At 39.9% G+C, this 12,862-nt stretch overlaps 1 protein-coding gene across 1 annotated transcript in view; it reads right to left on the reverse strand.

The window, feature by feature from the left end:
- Positions 1 to 585: 585 nt before the first annotated feature.
- Positions 586 to 12,862, reverse strand: part of LOC308337433 (uncharacterized protein) — a gene marked incomplete at both ends in the record, with an annotated part of 48,145 nt that continues 35,868 nt past the window's right edge. The window contains 4 exons of the mRNA XM_080795542.1: positions 586 to 732; positions 7,843 to 7,931; positions 9,056 to 9,215; positions 9,860 to 9,946. Coding sequence (XP_080651668.1) covers positions 586 to 732; positions 7,843 to 7,931; positions 9,056 to 9,215; positions 9,860 to 9,946 — 483 coding nt within the window. The remainder of the gene's footprint in view (positions 733 to 7,842; positions 7,932 to 9,055; positions 9,216 to 9,859; positions 9,947 to 12,862) is intronic.

A 12,862-nucleotide genomic window follows, 5' to 3' on the forward strand; every position in this document is an offset into this window, starting at 1 on the left:
CTGGGAATGGGGTAGGGTGATGTGGAGAGAAAGAGGCTGGAGAGAGGTAGATGGGGGCATTACCACGGGGCACAAAGAATGTTTTTAAGGTGATGGATATGTTCATTATCTTGACTGTATTAGTATTAGATTCACAGGTACATACATGTATCAAAGCTTATCAAAGCATATACTTTAAATATGCAGTGTATTGTATGTCAATCATACATCCATAAAGTACTTTACATATATTTATATATTCAAATTCTCTGATGCAATTAAATAAATCAGGGAAAAGATTTCCACAACTGTGTTCTTATAACATTAGCAGATCCACACACTGTCTTACCAAATTTGTCCATGCTACATATAACCAAAATAGAAATAATCATTTTAGTGAAATATATCCAAATACTTAGGGAAAGTTGATGTCCATATCCTTCTAAAGTATGGAAATAAAAATATTCTATTCTAGGAAAATAATCATAATGATATTTAAGTGTAACTGGTTATTTTAGGGAATGTAGCTGAGTATCATTATAAGAGGGCAAACGCTAGGGTAATAATTATCTTTTTTATGTTAAGTTCTAGGGGTACCTGGGTGGCTCAGTTGGTTGAGAGTCTGCCTCTTGGTTTCAGCTGGGGTCCTGGTCTTGGGGGCCTTGGATCGAGTTCCACGTTGGGCTCTGCACTCAGTGAGGAGTCTGCTTGTCCCTCTCCCTCTGCTACTCCCCTTGCTCTCTCTCTCTCTCTCTGAAACAAGTGGATAAAATCTTTAAAAGAATAATAATAACAATAATAATATAATAACAGTAATAATAATAATTTCCTGTCACTGATCTCTTTAACTAACACTTGGAAATTTTCTGGCTCTTTAAAAAATTTCATTATATAATAGGAAAAAATCATGGGCACCAGAGAAGAATCTGTTACAATGTCATATTACTAGGAAGATCTAACAACTGCACATTTCCATACCCATCTGAAAGACATGAGAATTGCTGATTATTTACACAGCGAGAGTTATTTAGGTATATTTATGTTAATGTATGTTAAACGTATGTTTAAGACCAAGTAAGTTTCTTCCTAAACTGGATGATTCATTGTTTTTCAGGAAAAAAAAAAAAGTCTCTCTAAGATGGGCCTCGGGGCGCCTGGGTGGCTCAGTGGGTTAAAGCCTCTGCCTTCAGCTCAGGTCATGATCCCAGGGTCCTGTGATCGAGCCCCGCATCGGGCTCTCTGCTCAGCGGGGAGCCTGTTTCCTCCTCTCTCTCTGCCTGCCTCTCTGCCTACTTGTGATCTCTCTCTCTGTCAAATAAAATAAAATATTTAAAAAAAAATCTTAAGATGGGCCTCAAGGGCTTACTACACAGGCTATAGCTGCTGATGAAATAAAATTCCACCTGCTAAACCTCTTCTCCCATGATGATATCAAAGCAGCTTCTCTACTTTTAGGCTAGTTTGTGAACCTCAAAGGAGCTGTTCCACAAGATGCTTTTTTCAGATCTATGCACTCTCTTCAGCCAGGTACCATATTCCACCAGGGATGTAAGGTGATGGGCTCTCCTGAGGACTGCTGGAGTAGAAGCCATCCGGACACAGATCCTCAGAACCTGCCTCCTTCAGGCACCTGATATGAGTTGGGCCACCCACCATGATCAGCTATACAGGGAAAGACAGATCCAGCAATCACTGTGTTTTACTGGAGTAACTAAGTGCCTAATACAACATTAGGTCCCCTTTCACCAAAAGCAAACCACCTTCACTCTTCAGACCACCACCACTAGCTGCCTGTGATCACCCCTCCAATGGAGGAAGTCCAGGGAAATGAGCAACCATATTAGCAATAAAGGCATAAGCTGGTATTGGAGGAATAAAGGGGAAATAGAGTCTCACATATAACGTTATGTCAAATGGGCATATCTGTTTCCTAAGGCCCATGTTACGACAGATGAATAACTTAAACGGCCTTTGAGACGGAAGTCCATTTCTCCCAACCAGAGAGTTTCAGATGAGGGTTTAGAAAAGGATTCCAAGGTGATTCTGACCTGTGTCCAGGTTCAGGCCCTATCTGAGGCGGCAGATGAAGGAGATACAGGAGTTATCTGATTTGGGGGGTAGAGACGTCTAATATTTATGAAGCATTTAGTTAAAGCAGGCCCTAGGGAAAGGTTCTTCATGTTGTTGACTAGATTTAGTTCTTCACCACAAACTTGCTATGAGGTGTTGCTATCCTCTCTTCATGGATGTTTGCAACTCCAAGCATGTGTTCCTAACCAGAGAAAGACGGCAAAAAGATAAAAGTCCAGGTTCCCCCTCTCAGCCTCCACTGACATGGGGGAGGTGGTTGTGCATGGGAGTGGAAGGGAAGGGATGCCTTGTTCCTGTCTGGCAGAAGTATGATTTCACTCCCCCTCAGGCCTCCACTGACACCACCCTGGCAGGTGGGGAGGACACTTCCTTACTGCCTTCCGTGTGATCTCCACTGACACTGTGGAGGGGAGGAGGCCTTCTCCTCATTAGATGGTCACAAAACTTCTAAGAGAAGAGGAGGAGGTACCTCATTACCACTGAATGTGGGTGGAAGGTAGGCTCCCGCATGGTCTCCACTGACACCATGAGGAGGGGTGCTCATTTCCCCCAGGTTGGAATGAAAGTCACTGTTCTACATGCAGTCTTCTCTCATATCCCCCAACGGTAAGGATGGGTGCCTAATTACAATCGTGTGGGCATGGAATCCATGCTCCCCACTCAGCCTTTGCTGGCATGGTGGAGGTGGAGCTATGCTTCATTCTGTGGTGTTTGGGCAGTTGTCTAAAAACCATCTTTCTTGTTAGGTTCCCCCCTTTCTGGTTCTTTGTCCAGAGAAAAGATTCTCTGGGGCCTCTTCTTGTCTTTTCTTATTGGCATTTTTTTAGTTCCCTATTCCTCCAGCACCCAGTCTGGCATACACAAGGCAAAATACAACCAAGAGAATTCACTGTGTATCATTACTTAGGTTCCAAAGTCCCAAGACAGTCTGTCTTTTTCCTCTCCACCTTTCAGAGTCTTGTATTTGTTGCCCATGTAATACCCAGAGATTTCAGCTGCACCTAGGAGTAACAGGGAGAGTGTATCTACTCCTTCTAGTCCCCAAAAGACAGATCCTTTTACTTTTAATACAAGTAAAACATTTTTACATTTGCATTCCCCCTTTCCTAGATAAAAAGTACCATGCAATTTATAACTTTGAATACACTGACTTTTTCATTTAACATTATATTCTGGAGATCCCTCCACAGTCTTATGTGGAGATTTTCATCAGTCTTTTTACAACGTACTTCATGTACACCTTGTGTGACTGTGTGATAGTTTATTCATCCATTACACAACTGATGAATAAAGTTATTCCCATTCTTTTGCTATTCAAATAGTACCAGAGTGAGTATCTGTATCTATATTTATTATTATACCCCTATCAAAAATCTTTTTGTGTCATTGCCAGTATATCTTTAGGACAGTTCTGGAAATAGGATTTCTGAGTCAAAAAGTAAGGTCATGTATAAAATTGCAAGATATTTTCAATTTCCCCACTGTAATAATTAGTTCCCTATAGTTACTACAAAAAATTATCACATACTCAGTGTCATTAAATGGAAATATTATCTCACAGTTTGGAGGCTAAAAGTCCAAAATTAGTTTTATGGGGCCAAAATCAAGGTATTAGTAGTGCTTCACTCCTGGAGACTCTAGGGAAGCTTCCCTGCCTCTTCCAGCTTTCGATATCTACCAACAGTCTCAGGCTGTGGCTTCATGAGTCCAGCCTCTATATCCTTGGTCACACTGCCTTTCTTCTTCTGTCTGTGTCAACTCTCCCTCTGTCTCTCTTATGAAGACACTTGGGTTTGCATTTAGGGCCCATTTTGATAATCCAGAATAACTCCACCATTAGGTTGTTCCCATTCTCTTGCTATTCAGATAGTGCCACAGTGAACAGCCATATATATGTGTGTGTGTGTGTGTATGTATATGTATGTGTGTGTATATATATACAGATATATATATATGATTATATCTAAAAGCATCAACTTAATCACATCTGCAAAGAACCTTTTCCATATAAGCAATATTTACAGGTTCCAGGGATTAGGACCTAGTATCTTTGGGGACCACTATTAAGCCTACTCCAGCAATTATACCATTTTGCACCTCCGTGAGCAGGGAGTGAAAGGACGTATTTTTCCACATTCTCACCAACTGAGTATATTGACAAATATTTGGATCTTTGCCAATCTAACAGTTAAGAAACAATATCTTAGTGTAGTTTTAATTGCATCTCTCTTAATTAAAGCAAGCTGGAAACTTTTCATACATTTAAAGACAACTTTTCATATGTTTAAAAACAACTTGTTGGGGCGCCTGGGTGGCTCAGTGGGTTAAAGCCTCTGCCTTTGGCTCAGGTCATGATCCTAGGTCCTGGGATCGAGCCCCACATCGGGCTCTCCGCTCAGCAGGGAGCCTGCTTCCTCCTCTCTCTCTGCCAGCCTCTCTGCCTACTTGTGATCTCTGTCAGTCAAATAAATAAATAAAATCTTAAAAAAAAATAAAATAAAAAAATAAAAACAACTTGTTTTCTGTTAACTGTTCATTTCTTTCATGTCTTTGATAGCACTGTTTTTTCATGCCTCTATATTGATAAGCATTTACATAGGAGGGATACCAATGCTTTGTTAAAGATGTTAGCTGCAAATGTTTCTTCCAGTGTCCTTAAATGGCTAGGCTAGCATGTTTTTGCCATGCAGAGTTGTCATTGTTATTTTTATATTGTCAAATATATCAATCTTTTTCTTTAATGCTCCTGGATATTGATTTATATTGAGGAAACTTTCTTCCACACAGGTTATAGAATAATTCACCTATGTTTTCTTCTAATACTTGTATGGATTTTCTTTTCTTTTTACATTTCATTCAGAATCGTTTAGAATCTACCCTGCTGTTTCAAGATAGAGAAATGGGCCCCTATTTATTTTTTAACCTTTTGGTTACTTAGCTATCTCAATACCACTTCTTAATCATCTATTATATCCACAGATTTGAAATGCTGCTTTAGTCATACTCTAGTTTTTTAAATGTAATTGAGCTTATGTCACTATTTTCTATTGTTACATTAACCTTTTTGCCAATTCATGGGCCAATAAAATAAAAATAAAAAGCATCTTTTAGGGGTGCCTCGGTGGCTCAGTAGGTTAAGCATCTGCCTTCAGCTCAGGTCATAATCCCAAGGTCCTGGGATCGAGTTCCAAGTCAGGCTCCTTGCTCAGTGGGGAGCCTGCTTCTCCCTCTCCCTCTGCCTGCCTCTCCCCCTGCTTGTGTACTCACACTCTCTCTGTCAAATAAATAAATAAAATCTTTAAATAAAATAAAATAAAAGGATCTTTTGCCTCCACTCACATAGAGCTTTTTCTTCAACATGGGAAACTACACTTTCTGTCCAAAGGTCCTTAATAACCATACCTTGGAAATGTCCCCTTTCCACCCAGACTTCCAGAAGGCTCTGTCTGGTTGGTTTGGGGCCATAGCCCCTCCCTCCCACCTTCCGGCTCGGCCAAGTTCAAGCTGCAGTTCAGCTTTTTGTCACAAGATGGCACCAACTCACCACCACCATTAAATTTCTCTATAAAGAAAGGTCAGCTAGGAGCAAAAAACCACAATACCCTCATTTAAAATACAGCCTTTGAACCCACGTTCAGAATGATTCTAATTCTGTCTGAGAAAACTGATGGATGTAGAAGATTCGAAAACATATACTCCAGGTCCTGCAGCTGATGAAACACTAGGTGGCAGCAGCATGCCTTGGCAGCGTGTGTGAAGAGGCAGCTGAGGCAGGAGGGAGGTGACTGAGAGGATGGGGCCTCTGGGCAGGGTCTGGACAGCTGTGTGCTGTGTCATGGACAGATGACAGGGGGTGGAAGAAGGTTTGGAAGGCTTACAAGGATGGAACAATGGAGGATGAATGCCCTGCTCTCTCGGAGAGAACCTCTACAATGTGGACATGTCAACCCATATTGAGAAGGGAAAAAATACGTCAATGAACATGAACTAGATTTAGGGTCAACTGTGGATGGAATTCCTTCACTATTCATATGAATTTTCCCATTTTTTACTTTTTAAAAAAGATTTTATTTATTTATTTGAGAGAGAGAAAGAGAGAGCATAAGCAGGGGGAGAGGGAGAAGTAGACTCCCCACTGAGCAGGGAGCCCGATGCAGGGCTCAATCCCAGGACCCCAGGATCATGACGTGAGCCGAAGGCAAATGCTTAACCAACTGAGCCAATCAGTGTGTCTTAGTAAACAAACCATCTGATATTTCTTCCCCCTTGCTAAATGCACTCCTTTCCTCTAAAAAAAAAAAAAGAAAAGAAAAATGGAGATGGACGCCACTAGGTAGCCAGATCTAGGATGTTAGCTCTGACAGTTTCAAACCTGGGGGCTCAGCAAGGGGAAGAAAGGGATGGGAGTTTGGATCTTGGTCTAATAGTTTCAGCCAGAGTTTAATAGAACTTTTTAACCCACTAGCAGCCATCCAGCTGTATCACCATCATTTTCTGGGCTGTCTAGGCCTGAGATTGGCTGTCCAGCATTGGTCTGAACTGAAGATTAAGAAAGATGTACTTGTGAATGTGAGTATGTGGGGTGCTACAGCTAAAGAGACCTATAAACACACACGCATACGGGGAGAAACACTTTCAATTGTATTTTTTCCTACGTCATTTTTCTAAGTAATTTTTAAAAATGAATGCTTTTCCAAAGTAATGAATACATGTGTGCATTACTTTTCTGAATTTGTTTATAAGTATATTCTGCTTTCAAATTTTCATCAAAATACTTTTTTCCTAAATACTATATTTCAAACAACATATGAAAGTACATTTATAAACTGAAATTGTCCTGCATTTTTTACCAGCCACAGTCCTACCGCCTGACTCAAAGGGGTCTGTTGTCATAGAATGGTGCTCCTCTCCAGATGTGTCCCTGTAGGTGAAGGATACATGAAAACAGATGCCTGCACATGTGTGTGTGTGCACAAATAGACACACACACACACACACACGGTCTTTCCCAAAAAAGGAATCACATTTCTCATCTTTTGCATATTATATTTTCCACTCAATATGAATCTAAGCATTTATACTTGCATCTTTTTAATGCTTGTGATTTGGGCATATCTTGACATGTTTACTATTCATTTATAATTTTACATGAATTTGCTGTTTAAATTACAAGCCAATTTTTATTACTAAGTGTGTTTCACAAACTATGGACACTAATCCAGTAGATGAGCTGTAGTTTGCAAATGATTTCTCCCTTGTTTTCACACAATTCTTAGTATATTCTCTATTTAGAATGTTTTAAATTTCAATAATATTGTAACAAAAACTATGTAGCTCGCAATTCTAAAAATTAAGTAACACATAGAGACCATGCCTAGGATTTAAGTCATTCAGAGCCCAGGAGAATTCAAGACAAAAAGTGAAAAACTTTAAAATAATACCAGTTTGCTGTTGATCCTAAGAAAATAAGTCGTTTCCCTAATGTATTTAAACTCCCTTAAAGTCAGTACCCTGATTTGAATAATGTATATTTAAAGCTGTTAAGATTAGAGGAAATTAAACATAAAATACATTTGCTTAAAGTAGCTCTGTTCTTATTTGCTTCCCTTCTCTCTGGATCACCTGTCTGATCTGTGCTTCTGCCCCAGCCTAAGTCAGCACTTCGAGGATCAGCCAACACACGCGGCCCAATACCCAGGTCTCTTAGCACAAAGGGTGAGATTTCATCTCCTCTGTTATCCTTATCAACCAGAGGGGTTGCCTAGTGAGTACCTGCAGAGCCACAATAGTAGGGGAGCTGATCCAATCAGTTCTCCAGCTCTGGAAGCCCATCTTCTGAAAGGGAGGCTGCTCTGTGTCCCCTAGGGAGGGCAAGAGATGGAACCTCATTCCCATCCTCCACTAATCTAGAGAGGTAACAGGTAGGCTTTGTCAGTCTGAGCTTGGACACCTGTGAAATGGGACTCACCAGACCTTTGTCACAGAGCTGTCTCAATGAGTAAATAAGAAAATCTGCCTAATTAAGGAAGGCACATGATCTGATGAGTACTGGGTGTTGTGCAACTAATGAACCATTGAACACTGCATGAAAAACTAATGATGTACTACATGTTGGCTAACTTAACTTAATAAAAAAAGAAAGAAAAAGAAAATCTGCCTAGAGTAAATGGCATGTAGTATGATTTCAATGGCCCTTTAAATGTAATCAACAGTAAGACTGAGGGTCTATGCACACTGGTTAAATGAAGGGTTTCAGCAGCCACACAGAATCTGTTCAAATCTTGGTCTTATGACTTGCTAGCCCTGCCCTCACTTCGCCTCAGTTCCCTGATACTTCAAGTCAGGCAGCAGTAGCTCCTCCTAATAGGCTGTGGTGATGACTGAGTAAGTATAGGTTTATCATGTACAACAGTATGGGGAACAAAGGGAGTCAGTCATAATACTGACTTTCTTATCATTATTATCATGCCAGAATGCATCATTAGAGATCTTAGGGTCACTTTTATTATTACGTGGGATTATACTGATTGGCTTGAATTCACTTTAATAATATGGTGTTTATCATAAAAAAGTAATTTACAAAACTGTAAGTAGATGGTTATGTCATTGCTAAGCTTAAAAATGCATGATTATACAGGCATAGTAAAATTTCTGAAAAAAAAAAAAAAAACAAATGATCACAGTGCTTATCCATGGAAAATAGACTTCCAAGGGTATTTAACGATTTTTTTTCCTTTTGAGCAGTATCCATTTTTAACTACCATAAAAGTTTCTTGGTTTTGAGTGTGAAAAAATAATAAGAATGAGTAAATATCCCTAGACCTCCCCATAGGAAAGTGGTTCGGCCTCAGAATGGGGAACATCACTAAACCAAGGGAATTACATACTAGGTGGTCTCAAACTGATTTTTGAATCTACATGACAGTGTAAGGGACACTACAGATGCATAGAGGAACGGCAAGCATGCTGCTCAAATAAATCTTACACTGGAGAAGTCTTCTGATGTCTCCACTCCCCAGGACTTGGTAAAGGTCATGAGAGGAAAGTAGTTTCACAGCATGCTTCTTTCTCTTCTCTCCAAATAAAGCCCCTTGAACTGAAAGCAGGCTCATGGGTCTAACCTCCCAGTTAGCCAAGCAGGGAACCTACAGTGGAGGGAATGTGAGAGGGAGCATGAGATGGCCCAGTGCTCTCAGCCCACAGCTTCCAGAAGGGAGATGCTTCACCAGTGGGATTCAGGGGGAGGTTTGGTCACCAGCTACTTCAGCCCAGGGCCCAGGGCAACCAACATACGTGGATTAAAACACTTCTGAAGCACCTTCCTTGTACAATGAAAATAGTAAAAGGAAAGGAAAATATATACAGCCCAGCATATGTAATACAAATCAGCTCAAGTTCAAAATAGAATGGGTCCCTCAATGAATGTAGGGATGTGAATATTAGTCTGGACACAAGAGAATGAACTCCCTACAGTCACTGTCATCTCTCACCAGGATGGCCCAGATCAGGTTCCAGATGTACAGGCCTCAATGAGTAACAGTGTGAATAAAAGTCTGAAAATAAGGCCTGGGAAAAGGGAAGATGTTTCAGGTTCAGGAGACACCTGACAATGTTTTGGGCTAGCCAGAGGCTAGGAACTCCAAGACCAAACATAGCTGAGTAAAAAAAAAAAAAAAAAAAAAATGCCTAAAAATAGTATCCTATCTGCTGATTCTGTTAGAGCTCCTACAGCATATAAAGTGAGAAAATGGGTGTGTCTGCTTTAGAAGCTCTGAAAGAGAATACGTACCAGATATATACTCGTAACATACATATTTGCTTTCCTGCTCCAAATCCCAGTGGTCTCTATGAGTTGTTCATGGTAAAGTCGTCTCCTCTATTGGGAAGAGAACACAGAATATGTGTCAAAGTTTTACAGTATTACATGTCAGATACTTCCTGTTGGTTTGTTCATTTCTCCTCATAGCAGTCTGTGAGGTTAGTACCAACTTGCCCATTTTACAGATGACCAACTACAGGACCACATGCATCTATTTAGAAGCATCTTTCTTCATTTTCTACAGGTTATTTTTTCCCAGTGAAAAGACACAATTTTTAGAAACAGAAACAAAATGTTTTCTTCACAGCAGATTACAAAATCAGTAACTGTGGTATGATCCCAATCTCCTTGAAAAACATTTACATAAAAACATTTATATAAAAACAATGAAAGGATATATGCATCATTTTATACCCTACTTACACCTTTATACCTACATCTCATGTTTATTAAATGTGAATCAGATGTCTGCTGTGTGACGGGTACTGTCCATCCAATTCCACATCTGCATCCACATCTTCCCTCTCTTGATATCTAGACTGGAGACCTAGAAATACCCACAGGCTACAAGGTGATTAGTGTCCAACCCAGGAATGGTGAGGTATGGCCTTAAAAAGACTCCATTTCAAGCAACTTTAGCCCAACCATGACCCTGAGTCAAGATGGAAACCCAGCATCTAAGCAGGAAATAAGGTGGTTGAGCAGGGAGATGCTATTCCCTGGGACCGTGGGAAAAGGCAACTTGTAACACACACCTCCATCATCTTGAATATCACTAAGAGACTATGACCTTCTCCTGAGGAGACCTCATTCCCAGAAAGAGAGTGAAAGACAAGGTAACAATTGTGTGGTTTCAGTGTTGGGTCTCTCATGGTTGCAAACTAAAGGTTTTACTTTCTCTTTAGTCCATAGCCAAGTTATGTGGAAGATTTTGGAAATGATTTTGTGTTTCTCCTTATCACTAGGAGGGTGGTCCTCTCATTTAGACCTATGAGGGATCCATCTAAGGTGGCATGAAATTTCTACTTCACTAAAGACCTCATCTCCCAGTTGTGTGGTGTCTGGACACACATCCACAGGAGAAAGAAGAGAAACTGAGCTCTCAAAGACAAGCCCAAGACCAGGATCCTGACTTCACCATCTAGTTCTCCTGACTTAGTAACATGGTTTTCACAGATTTCTTACAATATGGTCACCTCCCCTAAGTGTTCCTCCTATGCCTGACACCCTAATATGATTCACCTCTCTCATCTCTCTCCTGCCCACAGAAGCACACCCACTAAAATTCCTCTATAACGTGGAGGTGGAGGAAACTTTTCCAGCTATGCCTACAAATCTAGAGGCAATTAGGGGAAAAGTGATGTATTTAATTTCATTAAAAAATTACATGGCAGGGGCACCTGGGTGGCTCAGTCATTAAGCGTCTGCCTGTGGCTCAGGTCTTGATCCTGGTGTCCTGGGATCGAGCCCTGCATCAGGCTCCCTGCTCAGCGGGAAGCCTGCTTCTCCCTCTCCCACTCACCTTGCTTGTGTTCTCTCTCTAACCCTCTCTCTCTGTCAAATAAATAAATAAAATCTTTAAATAAAAAATAAAAGTTACATATAAATAAAAAAACAACAAAACAACAAAAAAAGCAAAAAAAGCAAAAGCAAAATGAAAAATTACAAATTGGGAAAAATATTTACAACCTACATCACAAATGGTTATATCCATAATATACAGAGTCATGAAAAAAATGAAGGCAAAACACCCCCAAAAAACACCAGGAAAGAAAAAGGGACAATACATACAAACAACTATTTCACCAAAAAAAAGTATCTTAAACATGTAAAAATTGCTCAGTCTAACTCATGATAAGACATTAAAAAAAAAAAACTAGCTCTTCTCACCAATTAGCATGTGAGGAAATCAGCATTCCCATGCATCACTGAATGTAATATGAAATGGTTCAAACTCTGTATATGGGATTTGATGCTATCTAGTAAAATGACATATGTATTTCCTCTTGGAACCAGTCATCTCTCTTTTAAGAATCTATCCTATTATGGTGAGTGCTGTGAAGTGTGTAAACCTGGCGATGCACAGACCTGTACCCCTGGAGCTAATAATACATAACATGTTAATAAAAAAAATAAAATAAGATATGCAGTTAATAAAAAAAGAATCTATCCTAAAGAAATAATACAAAAAATGAAAAGGTATAAGTTACAAACAAGGTCATTCCTTAAAGAAAAATTCGTAACAGCAAAAAACTAGAAATAAGACAGCTGTCCACCAATAGGGGACTGGATAAATAAGCTATGGCACATCTATATCCTAACGTACTATGCAGCTTGAAAAACAATGAGAAAAAAAAAAAAAGAAAAGCAATGAGGACTCCCTCCCTGTAGCGCTATAGCTGTATTGCTCAGTGAAAATAGCAAGGTACAGAAAAATGTATAGATCTATTTCTGTCCAATATGATAGTCACAGACACACAGGACTATTTAAATTTTTTTAAGATGTATTTTAGAGAGAAAGAGCAAGAGCAGTGGGAGGGGCAGATGGAGAGAGAGGGGGGAAGCAGAGTCCCCACTGGACCCAGGGTTTGGTCCCAGGACCCTGAGATCATGACCTGAGCCAAAACCAAGAGTTGAACATTTAACCAACTGAGCCACCCAGGTGCCCCTAAATTTAAATTAGTTATATTAAATGAAATTAAAAAGTCAGTTCCTCAGTTCTAGTAGCCACATTTTAGTTGCCAAACACACCCACATGTAGCTAGTGACTACCAAGTTGGATAGAACAGATACAGAACATTTTCTTTTCTGCAGAAATTTTTATTGCAGAGCACTGGTGTAGAATATGCCACCTTTTACAAATGAAATGAACAGGGACAAAAACTAATAAACATATATTGTAAATTATTATATCTTTTAAAATTGGGAGGTTAAAACCCAGTTGAGAAAAATGATTACCTATAAGGTGACAGA

This window comes from Martes martes (genome assembly GCF_963455335.1).
Source record: "Martes martes genome assembly, chromosome: X".
Lineage (NCBI taxonomy): Eukaryota > Metazoa > Chordata > Mammalia > Carnivora > Mustelidae > Martes > Martes martes.